At 35.8% G+C, this 19,603-nt stretch overlaps 1 protein-coding gene and 1 long non-coding RNA gene across 10 annotated transcripts in view; one reads left to right on the top strand and one right to left on the bottom strand.

The window, feature by feature from the left end:
• LOC309661892 overlaps positions 1 to 19,603 on the bottom strand; it is a 157,769-nt gene that overhangs the window by 43,924 nt on the left and 94,242 nt on the right. Inside the window, exon 2 of the long non-coding RNA XR_014264343.1 lies at positions 11,990 to 16,008. This is a non-coding gene — a long non-coding RNA (uncharacterized lncRNA). The remainder of the gene's footprint in view (positions 1 to 11,989; positions 16,009 to 19,603) is intronic.
• Positions 1 to 19,603, top strand: part of MTHFD2L (methylenetetrahydrofolate dehydrogenase (NADP+ dependent) 2 like) — a 141,352-nt gene that overhangs the window by 99,092 nt on the left and 22,657 nt on the right. For 8 of the 9 annotated variants that reach the window (XR_014264274.1, XR_014264275.1, XR_014264276.1 and 5 more), the window contains one exon: positions 16,785 to 16,910. The exons of the other annotated variant lie outside the window; for it this stretch is intronic. Coding sequence is in view for 4 of the 8 variants with exons in the window: in XM_082463875.1 (XP_082320001.1) it covers positions 16,785 to 16,910 (126 nt within the window). In the remaining 4 variants the exon portion in view is untranslated. The remainder of the gene's footprint in view (positions 1 to 16,784; positions 16,911 to 19,603) is intronic. 9 annotated transcript variants of the gene reach the window in all.

Genomic DNA, 19,603 nt, shown 5'->3' with positions numbered 1-19,603 from the left:
AAGGGCAAAAGCTATGTGATCATCTCGTTAGACATAGAAGACGCATTCAACAAAATGCAACATTCCTTCAAGATAAAAACACTCAACAAACTAGGACTAGAAGAAACTTTCTCAGTTTGATAATAGGCATTTTTTAAAAGTCCATGGCTAAAATCATACTTATTGGTGAAAGAGTTAATGTTTTTCCCTTAGATGAAGAACAAGACAAAGATGACCATTCTCACCACTTTTATGCAATATTATACTGGAGGTTCTAGCCAGGGCAAGAAGAAATAATAAAAAGCATTCATAATGGAAAGGAAAAAGTAAAATGATCTCTATTTGCAGATGACATTATCTTGTATATACAAAATCCTAAAGAATCTAAAAATTATTAGAACTAATAATTGAGTTTAGCAATGTTCCAGGATACAAGATCAACATATAAAAATCAATTGTATTTCTATACATTAGCAATGAATAATCTGGAAACACAATTAAGAAACAATTCCAAAAATAATAAAATACTCAGGAATAAATTTAACAAAAATAATAGAAAATATCCTACTCTGAAAAACAACAAAACATTTTTGAAGAAAATTAAAGACAACATAAATAAAAAGAAAGATGTCCCATATTCATTCATCCCATGTTCATAGTTTTCCATATGATTTTTAGGATTAAGTTGTCAATTTCTGAAGAAAGTCTGCTGGGGTTTTGACAAGAATTTCACTGAATCTGTAGAACATGTGAGGAGTATTGCCATCTCAATGATATTAAGTCTTTTTAAATCAATAGCTCTGGAACAACTGGATATCCACATATGCAAAGGAATGAAGTTGGACTGCTTCCTCATACCATACACAAAATTTAACTCAAGATGGATCATAGACCAAACATAAGAACTAAAGTTATAAAACTCTTTGAAGAAAATATAGCAGTATATCTTCATAACCTTGGGCTAGGCAAAACCTTCTTAACTATGACACCAAAAGCACAATCAACAAAAGACAAGAATAGATAAATTGAAGGTCATAAAAAATTTTAAAAACGCTGTGCTTCAAAGGATATATCATCAAGATAGTAAAAAGACAACCCAAAGAATGTGAGAAAATATTTGCAAATCAAATATCTGATAAGGGATTTTTATCGAGAATATACAAAAAACTCTTACAGTTCAGCAGTGAAAAAACAAATAACCTAATTAAAACATGGACAAATGATTTGAACAGCAAAATTTTGCAAATTTTGACAATGACTGCTTCTGCTTCAATTGATACAATATCTCATCTCATTTGGAAGAAAGTCTGAATTATGTGTGTATCACAATTAATCCCAAGTCATTTCTGTCCATAGCATTTTTTTTCTTAGCAGCTTTATTGATATATAATTCACCCATTTAAAATCTACAATTCAGTGGCTTTCAGTATTCATCACCACAATCACAAAGTTGTGCATTTATCACCACAATCAATTTCTTACTATATTCATCATCCTCAAAAGAAACCTCTTATCCATTAGCACTCCCCATATCTCTCTTCCCCTAGTCCCAATCACTAACCTATACTTCTATATTTATGGATTTGTCAAGTCTGGTCATTTTATATAAATGGAATCATACTATGGTGCTATATTTGTGTACTAGCTTTGTGTGGGGTTATGTGTTCTTTTTCTTGGGGTATATACCTAGGAATGGAATTATTGAGTCATATGGTAACTCCACGTTTACCATCCTGAACTGCCAAATAATTTTCTGAAGAAGCTGAACCATTTTATACTTCATCAGAAATGTATGAAGATTCCAATTTTTCCACCTCCTTGCAAACACTTGATATTATTTGCAGTTTTGATTACAGCCATCCTAGTGGGTGTGAAGTGGTATCGTATTTGGTTTTGGTTTGCACTTCCCTAATGATAATGATGGTGAGAATCTTTTCATGTGATTTTATTGACTATTTGCAGTCATTGTCAAAATTTGCAATTTTTAAAAATATGCATACACATATGTATACATATATGTGTATGTATTTCTTTTCTGCTCATCATTGATATTATAGAAATTTTGAACATTTAAATAATATTTTAGTCAATCAAACTAAGTGTACTAGAGTGGAGTTGAAATTTTATAAATGAATCATCTAAATTTTATTTGCATTTTATTCAAAATCAACTGGAAATTTCAAATCTAAGTATTCAATGAATGGAATACCAAGACTCTGCAGGTTTTATTGCACTTATTTGCATTTATTACAAACCTTAATTTATTGAAATATAGCTTTATGACTCAAAGAATAAATAGAAAAAATTAAATGTGAGCTATCAAAAGCTGTATACACATCTAATTTTTAAATTCTATAATTAAAATTTGGAATATCTCAGTTAATGGTATGAATCATTTGATGGAGTTCATATTTTCAATAGGATAAATTCATAATTGGTATTAGAATACACCAAAATTTTCATGGATGTATGTAGTCATTAGGATCAAAATTAGGGGAAAAAAGGAAAAAGAATGGCACAAAAAGTAAAATCAGAAAATATAACTGAGGCAGTGGAACACTTTAAAATTATATAAATAATTTTATGCCATTAAATTTTAAAACCTAGATTGAAACTTAAAACCTGGATAACATTTTAAAACCCAGGGGGAAAAAATGACCAAAATTGGCCCAAGATGTAGAAAATCTGATTAAGCTACTAAGTATAAAATAAATTGAAATGGTAAACAGAGTTCTTCGTATTAAAAGACATAAGTAATAGATGATTTGGAGATAATTTCTATTAATTCTTTAAAAAATAAATAATTATGCTTTATACAAACTTAGTTATGGGATGGCAAGGAGGGGGATAGGTAGGGAAAGGGTGACAGAAAGGGAGAAGAAACATTACCCAATTTAATTTATAAGATTATGATAATAATGATATCAAAACGGGACAAAGGTGACAGGGGAATAAAAAGACTTCAGCCTAGTCTTATTTCTGAATATTAGTAAATTAAAAACAACAGTATTAAAAGAAGACAAGACAAGAATTCAAATTTTTAAAACTGTATAACTATTACTCTTATAACCTCAGTGGATGCAGAGAAAGCAATTTATAGTAGTCAACACCTATTCATGATTTAATAAAACAACAACAAAGAAACAAATTTCTAAAAAATCAGGAATAATCCTAAAAGCTAGGAATAAAGGAAATTTTCTTAATCTAATGAAAATTATCAATTGAAAATAAATAGAAAAAATATAATCAATTTTTAAATACTAGAATTATTCCCTTTAATTTAAGGCTGAAACATAGAAAACAACTATTTCTTCTATTTTTCCTGGCACTTTGTCATTTTTGCCCTATTCTACTAGTTAGATTGATTTCCATGGCCAGGCTCAGATTCAAAGCACTGGAAAAAAGACTCCACCTCTTAAATAAAGGAACTACAAGGTCATGTTGACCTAAAACAAATAGACTGACAGTTATTTCTCCAGCAAAAATGGATTTAGGGCTTCCCTGGTGGCGCAGTGGTTGAGAATCTGCCTGCTAATGCAGGGGACACGGGTTTGAGCCCTGGTCTGGGAAGATCCCACATGCCACGGAGCAACTAAGCCCGTGAGCCACAACTACTGAGCCTGTACGTCTGGAGCCTGTGCTCCGCAACAAGAGAGGCCACGATAGTGAGAGGCCCGCACACCGCGATGAAGAGTGGCCCCCGCTTGCCGCAACTAGAGAAAGCCCTCACACAGAAACAAAGACCCAACACAGCCAAAACTAACTAAATAAATTAATTAATTAATTAAAATATTTTTTTAAAATGGATTTATTCCAGGTCAGCAAAGAATTGCAGTTCAGGGTCTGCAACCGTGGTGAGCCATGTGCAAATCCCCAGCAAAAATATAGAGAGGAGAACTCTTTTATAGAGGGGAAAAGGAAGTTGGGAAGACTGTAGTAAACAAAGCATCCATGGCTTTATATTGACTGAGTTGTGACAGTCTCTCATTGGCTGAGCTCTTTCCAGGGAAGAAGAGGAGGTCTTTCTTCTTCCTGTTGGGCTCTGCTATCAGCATAGGGCATGGGAACTCCCCTTTCTGGTCTCCTGACTCTATTTATTTAATGTTTCTGTTTATTAATTTTTTATGGTCACATGGTAAGCAGTTTGAATATAGGGGAATGGGGGTAAAAATTAGCCTTTAATGCATTATATAAGATATTTCATAATGCTATATATACTTACATATATGTTCATAAAATAAGACAAAATTAAAAAAAAATTATTTTATATTGGACTATAGTCAACTTACAGTATTGTGTTAGTTTCAGTTGTACCACAAAGTGATTCAGTTATTCATATACTTATATCTATTCTTTCTCAAGTTCTTTTCCCATTTAGGTTATTACAGAATACTGAGCAGAGTTCCCTGTGCTATATAGTAGGTCCTTGTTAGTTATCTCTTTTAAATATAATAGTGTATATGTCAATAACAAACTCCCAATTTATTCCTTCCCCCCACCTTTCCTCTTTGGTAACCATAAGTTTGTTTTCTAAGTCTGTGAGTCTGTTTCTGTTTTGTAAATAAGTTCATTTTATAATTTTTTTAGATTCCACATATGAGGATATCATACAATATTTGTCTTTCTCTGTCAGACTTACTTCACTTAGTATGATAATCTCCAGGTCCATCCATGTTGCTGCAAATGGAATTCTTTCATTCTTTTTAATGGCTGAGTAATATTCCATTGTATAGATGTACCACATTTTCTTTATCCATTCATCTGTCGATAGACATTTAGATTGCTTCCATGTCTTGGCTATTGTAAACAGCACTGCAGTGAACATTGGGGTGCATGTATCCTTTTGAACCATGTTTTTCTCCAGATATATGCCCATGAGTGGGATTGCTGGATCATATAATAGCTCTATTTTTAGTTTTTAAAGGAATCTCCATAGTGGCTGTAACAATTTATATTCCCACCAACACAGTAGGAGGGTTCCCTTTTCTCCACACCCTGTCCAGCATTTATTCTTTGTAGACTTTCTGATGATGGCCATTCTGACTGGTGTGAGGAGATACCTCGTTGTAGGTTTGATTTGCATTTCTCTAATAATTAGCACTGTTGAGCATCTTTTCATGTTTGCCTCTTGGCCACCTCTATGTCTTCTTTGGAGAAATGTCTGTTTAGGTCTTCTGCCCATTTTTTGATTGGGTTGTTTGTTTTTTTGATATTAAGCTGCATGAGCTGTTTGTAAACTTTGGAGATTAGTCCCTTGTCGGTTGCATCATTTGCAAATATTTTCTCCCATTCTGTGGGCTTTTAGTTTTGTTTGTTTGTTTGTTTTTTATTTTGGCCATGCCATATAGCTTGAGGGATTTCAGTTCTCTGACCAGGGATTGAACACAGGCCACGGCAGTGGAAGCGCTGAATCCTAACCAGTAGACCACCAGGGAACTCCCTGTCTTTTCATTTTGTTTATGGTTTCCTTTGCTGTACAAAAGCTTTTGAGTTTAATTAGGACAAATTTTTACAGAAGAATACTTACCTTTACCATATGTCTTGCTCTTTGATTTATGCCATGGACGTTATGCTGTGCTGTTCCTTTGAAAAAAATGCTGATTGCCACTGGATTGTTTCAAACCCATACAGTTTGAAAAATAGTAGATTATAACATAATATATGCATGTACAGTAACTTTCTCTTTTTCCAGATGTTTTGTCCAGGATAATATATGAATAACTGGCATATCCTCAGTATGTATTGGATATTTTCTATGCAGCAGGCAATGTGCTAAGCACTTTATATACATTATTTTGTTCACCTCTCTAGCCATTCTTATGAAGTAACTATTATAATTAGTCTAAATATATAGGTAAGAAAGCTAAGGCTTAGGCAGGTAATTCTTCAAGGTAACCCAGGCACTAAACTATAAAGCCTGAGTCTGAATCCGAGTCTTAGATATTGGCCAGGGAACAGAGGACGCTAGACAAGCACTTAAAATTTGCCATGGCTAGTATTTTTGTTATGGATAATTCTAAATATATAAGTTAGTAAAATAGTAAGTTGATGTATCATACAATCTGCTAAGTTTAATGTTCTCTATATCCAGATTTGTACAGCAAGATTTCTAGAGCAATACGTTGTGTGGTAGATGAAGAAATACAGTTTGCCTAATTTGCACATATGGAGCCTTCATTATTTGTTTTTTTTTTAGCAAGCAAAGCACTGTTAAATTGTCCTTCCAAAGTACTTAAACATGTTAGATTAAAGTCAGTTATTTACGCTTGCGATTCTGGTATTTGTAGATCTGATTTAATTCTAAAAACATTTCTGTTATTTGGTGGCCAGTTATCCAAACCACTGTATACTTAAGCATCTATTAAACACTTCCCTCTTTCCTGAGGTTGCCATGTAAGTACCAAGGCATGGTGGGGGTATTTAGTTCTCACTATTATGTTTCTAAATTGGTATCCAATAAGATATCCTTCACCTTATTTGGTCCTTGCCAACTATCTGCACAGACACTGGTCAATTTCTTTCTAGTGGCTTTATCACTCTGCTACAGGAAACTCTAAAAAAGTGTCTAAAGCATCTTCCTAGGCCCTCCTTGCATCCATTTAATTATTTGGAGCCATGACACCTCCTCAACTTCTATACAGGCTATGAGGAAAATGTCCCTTTGTTTTTGGATATCCCAAACTAATGCTGGATTTTTTGCCAGTTCTCCAAGACACAGCTCTAGGCAATTTGACTAGCAACCTGTCCTTGGGAACCTCTTAAGTCTAAGCTCTCATCACTTCTTCCAAATTTCCTGACTCTTCATATTTAGCACTCCCATTTTCTAGTTTGAGTCTCTCTACTCTTCCGCGGGGGAGCAAAATTTGCCACCCCAAAATGTGTTTCTTTGGCATGAGGATTAATTTAGGTTGATTATTTTTAAGAAACAGAAGATTCAAGAAGTTTTTCTTGTTACCTCCTATTTAACTGCCTAAAAGAATTTAGTTGAAGGGCCTGTTCCCAGAATAGAGCTATCACCAGCAAAAAATAATGGGCTAGGTGTGATGGGGGAAACTTGGCAGGGCCTAGAGATCAGAGTCCAATCTGTCCCATCATCTGTGCATGGCCCAGCAAACATTTGTTTACCAAACATTTGTTTTTCCATCTCCATGTGAATTGCCTTTCTTTTCTTTGAAGTCCCAAACTCCCAGCATCCACTTTTGTCTTTAGCTGAAGATGGTATTTAAGTGAGGGGTTTTGCCATTTTGGTGCGTTACTCAGTTTTCCTGGGTCTCTCCCATGTATACAAGTTATTCAACTTTTGTGTGATTTACTTCTGCTAATCTGTCTCATGTAAATTTAATTCTTAGACCAGCCAGAAGAACTTAGAAGGGTAAAGGAAAATTTCTTCCTCCCCACCACTTCTAAAGTGCTAGTCTTTTGAAATCCAGGAGCCAGGGAGCAAATTCTTTCTTCTTGGCTTCTCTTTCTTGTCTGTGTCACTTCTCTGAGTCAATAAACACAGGTTGTCTTAGCTGATGCTTGAATACTTAAAGGAGGTGCATAGTGCAAGCCCTGACAGTTGGCTTTTCTTTTTATAATGCAAGTGCCTAAATCGTGGAACCATCCACTTCAAAGAGGCATCCACTTCAAAGATGGCTATCTTGAATAAACACATTGTCAGCCAGTAGATAAAGACCTGGGCTACCCATCCCCTCTTTAGACCTTAGAGATGTCTAAACAGACTTCTCTGTTTTAGAGATCTTGGTTGATTTTGATAACTGATGATTTGGGCTGCTTATTTTCTCTCTTCCTGTGCTGTTAATTCCCATTCTTATGTTTTAAATTCACCAGTAAGGAGTGAGCCTTTGAAACACTAGATACGCCTCAACCCCAATAAAAAGCAGAACCCCAGTCCCACGCTCTCTCACTCTCTCTCTCTCTTTACCTGTGACCTTGCTCTGTGGCCCCAGGTGTGCCATGTAATTTCCAGGTCCTGTAATCAATAAGGATTTTTTTTTTTAAGTTTCTTGATGGTTATTGCTGAGAGCATCTTGCAATCATAATAAGAACCACCAGGGCAGGTCCAGCCACAACACTGGTTATTAATAGGCTGAGACCAGCAGGCAACAAGGTGGAAGAAGAGAAGGTCTAAGACTAAGTACAAAGGAAATAAGAGAATTATGAAAAAAGTTTGTATTTCCTAAATATCGGCCTTATTTGCATACATTATTTAGACTCTCTGGCCTTCAGGAGCTATATTTTTAAGCAAAAGGAATTGGACTCACTAGTTTTCAAACTGGACTCTTGGGAACCTAAGGAGCTGTTGACTGCCTGCAGAGCTCGCCCAACCCTACCTTCTCTTTTCAACTAGTACATCCGTCCTTGCTTTGATCATTTTACATACTGAGCTTGGTAAACGTTTTTCCTTTAAAGAAAGGGTGAAAAAATGTTTGAATCCCAGTCCATTTGTATGCTGTATATATATGCTCTGTATATAACCTGGTGATTGATAATGTAGACCCTTACCTATTGCCCCCACTGGCCTCCAACCTCCACAGATGCCCCAAATGCACCAGTGTCTATTTGAAGGGAACATAGTTTTGTTAATGGGAGGAAGAAAAGAGAAACATGCATCTTGCCCCAAAGGTCCACTGGACTTTGCAGAGAAAAGGTTCAAGGCAGAAGCTGAAAGAACTACTCAAGAGTGATCCTATGAATTTCTGAAAACAAAGGATTCCATACCCCTAAATGATCAAGTAGGGCACAGAGCAGGGCCCTGTTGGCCCTCAGCTCTGTAAGGAACTTAGTACTGGCCTGGCACCCCAAGGATTAGAAGCTTTGGAAGCAGCTAGAGATTGTCCTAGGTATAGACATTACTCTCATGACAGGCATCATAGTCAAACACGTATCAGATAGGAATCAAGGAAGCCAGAGAAAAAAGAGGGTATGTTCTGTGGTCATTGCCACTGACTCACTGGTTTATACACATTTCTTCAGGATTCCTAGAAGTAACAGGACACTTTGGGGAAGACACTGAAGTACTATTACTACTAATGTTGGTTCTATTTAGCTAGGATGCATTTAGCCATCATATGACTGTCTCCAAAGTAAATACTGTTGAAGAAAGTTTTTCTAATCTAGACAGAAACATATACATTCATACAAATTCCATTGCAGTTACTCTTGTTATTTATGTAGTAGGACAACTTCCAGCTGAAGGAGTAATCCACCTGAAAAAGCATTTCCATGGTGTTACTTTTATATCTGAGCAAGAGTTCTGGTTTTGTTCCCAGCCTCACCTCTGACTCATCATTGTGAAACCAAGAAATCATTTAGCCTCTCAGTACCTCAGAATCTCCCTTCTGTGAACGAGGATAATGGGTAAACCTTCTCTTGCTTCACTGAATTGTTGTGAGTTTAATTAGATAATGTTTGCACAGCCCTTTGAACTCTACTAATTAAACTGTTGTGTAAATATGGTGCTTCCTTTTATCAGGATGCCTTGACTGAGCCATTTCATAAAGAAAGATGACTACGATAGGACTCATAGGGAAAGGACTACTTTAAAAAAAAATTCATGTGAACTGAGTTCTGAGATTGTCAAAGAAGCATATGAAAATACCTAGTTGGCGTTGTAATTGATAAGAATAAGGATATAGCCTCTATGTGCTCAAGGGGTATTGGTTATACCTTCATATAAAAGGAAACTTAGCTCCTAAGGTCTAGAATAATGTCCTGTTTGTACTTTAAGTATTGATATTGTTTTTTAAATGTTATGTTTATTCAGTATATTTTGCTAAGACAACATTGGTGCTTTATTTCATATTTGTCATATAAGGAATCACAAAATAACAGATTTGCATTCACTTAATAAGAAAGTCATAACCTTTGAAGTAATGTGATTCTGTGTAGATCATCCATTGGTTAGTTTACTTATCAGTCAAAGAGATTTCACCCACAACAGAGAAATCTTAGATGAATCATAAATCTTCTTACTAAATTTTCTGATGAGAATATTTCGCTCTAAAATAGTTATCCCAATTATTTTTGAAAAGCTACATTAAAAAAGACCTTTTTCTTCTGCTATAAATAACTTCATAGATGGATTAATTGGCTTGGGGGAAAAAACCACAAGCTACCTCCATAAACCTGCCTTGGGCTTTAGTATATAATTTTATTTGTAAGCTAGAAATTTTTAAAAATTATTTTTAAAGGTTATACTCCATTTATTGTTATTGTAAAATATTGGCTATATTCCCTGTGTTGTACAGTATCCTTGTAGTTTGTTTTCTACAAAATAGTTTGTACCTCTTAATCCCCTATCCTTATATTGCCCCTCCCCCCTTCCCTTTCCCCACTGGTAACCACTGGTTTGTTCTCTACATCTGTGACTCTGCTTCTTTTCTGTTATATTCACTAGTTTGTTGTCTTTTTTAGATTCCACATATAAATACAGTATCATACAGAATTTGCCTTTCTCTCTTGACATATTTCACTTAGCATAATACCTGCCAAGTCCATCCATGTTGCTGCAGATGGCAAAATTTCATTCTTTTTTATGGCTGAGTATTACTCCATTGTATGTGTGTGTGTGTGTGTGTGTGTGTGTATATATATATATATATATATATATATATATATATCTCACATCTTCTTTACCCATTCATCTGTTGATGGACACTTACGTTGCCTTCATATCTTGACAATTGTAAACGATGCTGCTATGAACATTGGGGTTTGTGTATCTTTTCAAATTGGTGTTTTGGGTTTTATTGGATATATGCCCTGGGGTGAAATTACTGAGTCATATGGTATTTCTATTTTTAGCTTTTTGAGAAACCTCCATTATGTTTTTCACAGTGGCTGCACCAATTTACATTCCCACCAACAGTGTACAAGCATTCCCTTTTCTCCACATCCTCACCAACATTTGTTATTTGTGTTCTTTTTGATGACAGCCATTCTGACAGGTGTGAGGTGATATCTCACTGTGGTTTTGATTTGCATTTCCCTGATGTTTACTGATGTTGAGCATCTTTTCATATGTCTGTTGGCCATCTACATGCCCTTTTTGGAAAAATGTATATTCAGGTCTTCTGCCCATTTTTTTAACTGGGTTTGTTTGTTTTTTTTTTTGATGTTGAGTTGTACGAACTGTTTATGTGTGTTGGATATTAACCCCTTATCAGTCATATCATTTGCAAATATTTTCTCCCATTCATTAGGTTGTCTTTTGTTTTGTCAGTGGTTTCCTTTACTGTGCAAAAGTTTTTAAGTTTAAAATTAGGTCCCATTTTTAAATTTTTGCTTATATTTTCTTTGCTTTAGGAGACAGATCAAAAAAATATTGCTATGATTTATGTCAAAGAGTGTTCTGCCTATGTCCTCTAGGAGTTTTATGGTTTCTGGTCTTACATTTAGATCTTTAGTCCATTTTTTAATTGAAGTCTTTAATCCATTTTGAGTTTATTTTTGTATACAATGTTAGAGAATGTTCTAATTTCATTCTTTTACATGTAGCTGTCCAGTTTTTCCAGCATCACTTATTGAAGAGACTCTCTTCTCCATTGTACATTCTTGCCTCTTTTGTCATAGATTAATTAACCATAAATGCATGGGTTTATTTCTGGGCTCTCTATTCTGTTCATTGATCTATGTGTCTGTTTTTGTGCCAACACTATGCTGTTTTGATTACTGTAGCTTTGTAGTGTAGTCTGAAATCTGGGAAGGTGATTCCTCCAGCTCTGTTCTTTCTCAAGATTGTTTTTGCTATTTGAGGTAAAGCTAGAAATTTTTAATGATGATATTACAAGTGTGACAACTAAATTTCATATGTTACTGAATATTCTAGAATATAGAGTTTTGAAAATTACTAAATATCAACGTGGGAGTTTACAACAGCAAATGTTTCTATAAAATCTAATAGCTATTTTATTGTACTTGTAATGTTTTTTATTACCTATGTACTTGAGGACTATATCTGCTGATGGACCAGCATAACATAAAATTACTTTGAACTGTTAGAAACTTCAGATCAAGTTTTGATTCACATCTTCTGAAATATGTGTTCTGCCCCAAATCTTCATCTGAATGATAAGAATATAATTACAGGGAAATTTCAGATTCTTTAGGTCCTGGCAGAGGATTTGGAAAAAGTATGAAGGTGCCTTAGTAAACTCCTGGGTATAACAGCCCAGGTATGTATATTGTTGATATTTCCAGAAGGCAAATAAGTATTGATTATTATGATCTAAAGGGACACTAAAGAAAACAAAATACAGATTTAAAGCTGAAACACATTGTCTCAGGAGGCACAAAGATAAAATAGAATTTGAGGTTGCTACTACAGGGAACCAGGAGAATGAATATTCTATTTATGGCTCTAAAATTCTGAATGAGTCTATATCCTCAATGCATTGGTGTTTTTAACTAGGAGGACAAAAGTTTTAAGAACCAGTCCATTTCGTATAAGTTTTAGTCTATCTTTAGCTTGTGCTTTAGGAGAGTATTATGTATGTTTAGATAGAGGTTCAGCCCTATTAATGCTGCCGATATCATAGAAGTGTTACCCACAAAAACTCTGACACCTCTTTGAGATCTTCAATTTGGGCTTGATTTAGACACAGTAAATCTAAGTCAGTATTCAAATTAGCTGTGACCTCATTATGAATAGGGAGTTCTCGGGGATTTTCAGGAAAGAGACCATCAAGAAATCATTTAATCTGCTGATTATTCCATTTTAAGTGTACATCTCTCCCTATCAAGTTAGCAATGTGGGGTCACAGAGGAGGCAATATTGCACCTCTGCTCTGGGACAGGACATGCGGGATGTCTGACGATTCTTAGACACCCACCACCCAAGTGGTTTGTTTACTCCAAGGGAAATGTTGAATTAAATAACAAAGTTTAAGACTAATAAAGTAGCGCCCAGGTCATGCAAAAGGTTGTCCTTTAACACTGTGAGAAATTTCTCCTTGTGAATTTTTAGGGATAAAATGAGGGATTCAATCTCTTCCTTACCCTATTGTGAATATTTCTAATGAGGAATAAGGACAGTATTTCTCTTTGTGGCTTATTTTATTACTCTTAAAATTCTCTATATTGAGCTAAAATCTATTCCCTTCCTTTGTCCCTTCATTCTTCCTTCTGAAAATATATAAAGTAAATCTACTCCCTATTCAGTTTAACATACTGGAGACACTGCTGCAATTACTGGGTTTTGATTGTTTTTAGTTTTTTGGGTTTTTTTCCCCTGAGATAGGCAGCCTGAGTTTATTCAGACATTCCTCTATTTCAGAGATATTCGGTGTGTGGACCAGTACTGACCCATGACTGTTTCTTACCCTCTGGGAACTATAATTATAGGTCCACAACAAGATAAGGAGCTGTGGCAGAATATAAGTCAACATACTGCTTTCTTCACTGAAAAAGTCTTGCTATGAAAAAATAAAGCTAGGTGAATTCAACAGCTTGTTTAGTGATATAGCTGCTTTACATTGTGGCACAAGCTTTTTCATCTTATCGAAGACTGACGGTAAACAGTTGAACCAGTTAGTTTGATAGCACTGGCTCCATATGACATGATTTCTAGATCCATTCTAATCGTTCTTCTCTAGATCAGCCTCTAGAATACAACCAACATTTCCAGAGAGAATCTGCTGAAAATATAGTGGAAAACATTACATCCCTGTATCTGGACACTATTTGTCTTAGCATAGCCTAATAGTTTTTAATGAGCTTTTAATCAAGTAAAGCAACTGATCAGAATTATACATGTAACCCCTTTCTAATTCTTATTGCTGTTTATCGTCCATATTCCAAAGTGGCTACCTACTAGCTATTCTATCCAATTTTGTGTCATTTGCTAATATGGGCTATGCAGCTTTAGCTGTGTAAAAAACAAAAACAAAAAACAAAAAAACCGAACTCAGTCACTTTAAACAACCGCCTTTTAAAAAAAATTTCTCATGAGTCTGGTTCAGCTGGTCAATTATGGTGACCTTGGCTCATTTCTTCTGACCTTGACTTGGCTTGTTCAAGCATCTGCCTTCAGCTGGTGGTTGGCTAGTTGACTGGTCGAAAATGGCCTCCACTGAAACAACTCAGCTCTCTTCACAGGATTTGAACCTGCCAGTTGGCTAGCTTGTACTTGTTCTCATGGCTGTGACAGGGTTCCAAAAAAGACAGGAAGCACACAAGACCTCTGTAAGGATCAGTCCCATCTCTGCCATAAAGTAGAGCAGGGAAAGGTGGAAAATGGACCTGGAGGAAGACAAAGATAAAGCAAACATTATAATGCCAGTGTGTTCTTCGAAGTTCTTCATACAAAATTTGAAAATGGCACTGAAAAATACTTTTCATGGAAGACCTCAATAGACCTTTTTAACGGATGCATTGATAAACCATTTCAGAATATGTGATTTAAACAGTCATGACTGTACCAATGAGAGCTTTTATACAGCCCACATTTTTCTGTCATGTTAATAGGGGTTCAGTGAAAAATTCTGTCAAATGTGATGCTGCAATTCAGAAATCATCATAGTTTTCTGAACATAAATGATCATCACTGCATTATTTATAATAGCAAAATATTGGAAAGACTGCAGGAATGAATGACTTATGGTAATTTATATAATAAATTATTTCACGTAATTTTTAAATTTCAAATAATTGATAAAATAGGAAAAAGCTCACAATTTAATTTTAATGCAAAGTGGTAAGATATACAGTGAAGCATGGTGCAAATCAAATTACAGGCTTTTATATCTAATGTAGAAATATTTTGAAATCCTAGAAAGAAATACAATAAAAATATACTTCTTATCTTTGGATGGCAAGATTATAGTGATTTTTGTTTTACTCTTAAACTTTTAAATATTTTTCAGATTTTCTGCAATGGACATACGTAACATAATCATCAGAAAAAAATGCATTCAGGTTTTTTCCATTTTGTAATTTTCCTGGGAATTAAAATCAAGCTCACATTTCCCTCTTTTCTGAAAATTGTGCATTTGACCATTCCCAGTTGATATTTTCTGAGATATTGTATTTAACAATTCTAATTAGGAGGGAGATTTGGATCTTTCTCAAAAGCACAGTAGCTGGATTTTAATAACTATTTCATCAACATTTTGATCTTAAAAATATTTCCTGCAGTTATAATCAATTATGGTTTCTTTTTCTATTGAATGCCAAGAAGAAACAGGATTTTATGACTATCTTTAGAGCAATACTAAATATCGATGCTAGAACTGGTAAAAAGGAAGAAGTTCTATGGGATAGGATAGGAAAGCAAGAGAAAAAATATATCTCAAACACTGATGCCTTCTTGGTTGTATCATTATGTGGCTGAGGAACCTATCAGCTAGCTACATCTATTTCGGCACTGTTTCTTTATAGCCTTTCAATTCTTACTAGCAGTAAAAATCATATGCCACAAGGTGACATTTAAACCATCTGGAATGTTTAAATGAATATTCAGACGCTAGAAGAAAGTGTCTGCTGACACAACAACAGGTAACCCTTTTCCAGCAAGGGATGTAGTAAGTGAAAGTGAGTAAATCACCTACCAGACACAGTGTCCACCAGAGGCATTCTGGTGGAGTAAAGATGGACACAAATTCTTTGATTCTCCTCCCACTGAGAAATGGCATCTCCATCCCTCCTTTTAAATCTAAGTGGATTCTGTCACTGCCTGCCCAATAGAATATGACAGAAGTGACACTGTGCCAGTTTCCAGGTTCCAGTCTTAAGTGACGGGCGCCTTCTATTTCCTATCAATCACTTGGAACACTCACTCTTGGAAACCAGCTGCCAGGTTGTGAGAAGCCCAAGCTGCATGGAGAGGCCACACCTATGTGCTCCATTTGACGGCCCCAGCTGAGCTCAGCCACCATGAGCATCAACTGTAGCCCTGTGAGTGCGCCACCTCGGACGACCAGCTGCATCATAGCTTTAGATGACTCCAGCCGCAGCCACTATCGGACTCCATTTATGTGAAAGATCCCCAAGAAGATCCATCCAGCTGAGCTCAGTCAACTCACACAACTGTGGAACATAATAATTAGTTGTTTTAAGACACTAAGTTTGGGAATGGTTTTTAAATTTATAACAAAAAAATTGGAACACTAGCCATTGTTAGCTGGTACTGTTGTACCGGAAATAAAATTTGAAAAGAGTTATAAAATATAGATGGTGACATAACATCTCTGTAGAGCTATCTTTCAAACTTGAATGGAGAAATAGTGAGTAGAACTAACTGTTTCTTACACCATTCCAACTCATATACAGACATAATGAATCAAAGAAACCAAGAAAAAATAAATTTAAAGCTCAAGATAGCCTTTCATGTTTGGAGTAGATGAGATAATACTTTGTATTCAGCACTTTACAGTTTACCACAACCCTGAGGAATATGAATTATTACCATTTTCACTTTTTTTCTTTGTATCCTTCCTCCCTCCCTCCCTCTCTTCCTTCTCTCCACCTCCATCTTCCAAGTTGTTTTCACTCCACGCAGCCTCAGCAGGAGCTTGTTTTATCTCCATAATCTTCCCATGCTATTTATAGTACATGAAATACAAAAGGATGCTGCTCAAGTGGGTGTCCATTTGGAGAAATGCTTTGGTAAGAAATTGCTTTGGTAAGCAATCTCTAAGGTGAAAGGGTAAATCCTGGCAGGATTTCACCCAGAGGGACCCCCATGTGCTACCTTTCCATGACAATAAAAACATTAGATGTATAAACTAATGTATAAACTTTGTTCTACTCAAGGACAAAGCTTAAGTATTTTCCAGTGTTTTACAACTCTGTTTTGCTTTCAGGTATTCCAAAGTTGATTACATCTGATATGGTTAAAGAAGGTGCTGCTGTAATTGATGTGGGTATCAACTATGTCCATGACCCAATGACAGGAAAGACAAAATTAGTTGGAGACGTGGACTTTGAAGGTAGTAAACTATATCTCTTTTGATACGTGAAGGAAAAAAAAAGATTCTATGTTGCATGTTTTGATAGTAGAAAGAGAAACTTTCTATTTGATTGGGCATTATTATCAACCATTACATTAATCTTTCCTCTGAGGGAAAAGAGTTTAATGACAATTACATATTTCCTTCCTTCCTCCTGCCTGACTTCCTTCCTTCACTCCTTTCTTCCTATCTTCCTTCCCCCTTTCTTTCAGCCCTTCCTTCTATCCTTCCTTTCCTCCATCTTTCCCTCCTTGGGAGAAAAATATAATTGTACCATTATTATTTAGCTTTAAGATGAAATTCCTTATAGTGCATTTTTTTAATGAAAGAATTCAGCCGGCCTTTTATAGTGAGCATTATTTTGACTTTCGGGAGTGTGTCTCTATACTCCATCATCCATGCTCCATACTCAGCCATTCACTCTCGGAGCAGGAAGACATCTTAGGGTGTGTTTGCTAACTCTATATTTCAGATCTAGACAGTTAACTGGATAATTCAAGTCAACATTCTTCACTTGTGTTTTAAAGAGGATGAGAAAAAGGAGCTAGGCTAACATTTCCATGGCTAATGAAGGAGATAAAGCACCCATTGTGTAGTAATAAAAAAATTTCCAACCCAATGCCGTGTCTCTACAGATGAGGAAACCAACCTCAAGATAGATATATTTTTAGATGCCTGACCCCCAATCCAATTTTACTTCCAATATCTTTGTCAGATACTTACCTGCATTCAGGTTTTCAGTATAGTCTAGGAATCTTAGATGTCTAATACTACAGGCATATAATAAAGTGGAGATATTTTCATATTAGAAATATTTTATATATTCGATTGATCATTCTGGCCAAAAATCAGGGCCTTGCAAGAACTTCCTTAAGTTATAGGTGTGTCTTTATAGACAAATTGAAAGGAAAGATGGTGCTCTTTCTAAAATAATTCAAATTTTACATTTTCTCTTGGAATCTAGTCATCAGCTGATGGTTTGCCCGAGTCCTAGCATGGTGTGGAATACAAATGAATATGCAGGGACTCAGAAGTGTCCTTCTGAGTAAGGTATTGGCCCCATGTATGTGAGATTCCAGGGTGCATCAGGGACCAGGTCCAGGTAGGCAAGGTGATCCTAGTGCTAAAAAGAAAAGAAAAAAAAAAGAAAACCTGAGAACAAAATACTCTGGGGACAGAATGGTGAAGAGAGCAAAGTACAGATGGACCTTATCACCTACTGCCCTCATAGGCTGTCATTCACAGGGCCCTGCCAGTCTAGCAGGGTGGCTCTCCAAGTGAACATGTGTGTCTGTATGTATGTGTGTGTGTGTTATGTGTACATGTTGACCTCTTCAGGAAATGACCTTTTTTCTTTATTTCATTTTTCATGTTCAATCACTAGTGTCAGATATCAATAATATATTTGAATTTCTCAACTTGAAAGAGTAAGGGTACATTTCATTTTAAAATGTATTTTATTTCTGACCTTATTTCTTATTCTTTTGCACTGTCATTCTGCTTCATGATTACATTTTAGTTACCAGGTTTATTGCAAAATCGCCACACACTTACGATGCACCCAGATGGCACAGACAGCACATAATAACCAGCTCGAGGCAAGAAAAGCAGGGATGTTAACAGCTCACAACCTTGACTGTGCTTGTGGGGCAAGCTTACTCAGCAGTTGGCAATGTTTTATATAAGACCCTTCTGTTATATGATATTTCATTGGTCTGAGATCATTTCCATGCATTCTTATGTTTAGCTAAGAATTTTTTTTTGCTTGTAAGGGTATTATGAAAGCATTAAAAAATGAGCATTTTGGGGTGGGTGCATATGCTAAGTCACACATGGATATGCAATCTCTTGGTAGTATCTATTCAATTAAATTGCAGTTATGTGTATCTAAGTATATAATGAAACAAAAAAAGAAATGACCATGAGAGACAAAGATATAAGATGAGCAGGAAAGAGCATTGGGCTGGGAGACTGAAGAGATGCTCTTAGACCTAGTATGGCAACCTGATATCTTTGCAACCTTTCTGGCCATCAGTGTTGTTATCGGTTAAATGATAACAACGTTGGCAACGGCTCCTTCCAGCTCTAACACTTGGTGCATCTTGGAAATTCAGCTGAGTGCTACCACATGATTGTGTAAAAACACAGAAACTTTTGGAAAGTCAGGTTTTTCTGACCCTATCGTAAATTACGCCCATGTGACTGATAATATCACTCTTGTTGCCCTGCTGGTTCATGGAACCAGAGCCCTAAGGAAGACCTGGACTTGGTAAAGAAAGCCTTGTCGGTGAGGCCATGACTCAGCCACCCAGAGGAGCACGCAAGTGATAGGTTTTGACATGCTGCTCTTCAGTTTGTTGATCAGGACTTAACTTGAGGTGAGGGATGATCCTGCAGCTGAGAGGGAGGAGCTTTCATGTGGGTTCTGATGCAAAACTTACAGGTAGTGTTTGGCTGTAAATTGCCACAGGGAGTGTGGCTGCTTTGTGAGTATCAGTGAAAGTTTCACTATAACCATAGCCAAGATAGATAAAACAGACACAGGTAAAATCCAGTGCTGAAGTAAATTGTCCTTGCAGAAGTCTTTAGCTCACTAGTAAAGGAAACAACATGGCCTATTTCAAGTAGATTACTTTGATGGGAATGATTTTTAAAGAAAAATTTCATCCACG

This window comes from Balaenoptera physalus, assembly GCF_965194825.1.
Source record: "Balaenoptera physalus genome assembly, chromosome: 5".
Lineage (NCBI taxonomy): Eukaryota > Metazoa > Chordata > Mammalia > Artiodactyla > Balaenopteridae > Balaenoptera > Balaenoptera physalus.
Note: the sequence above shows the minus strand (reverse complement) of the source record. Positions and strands in the feature narration are given on the sequence as shown.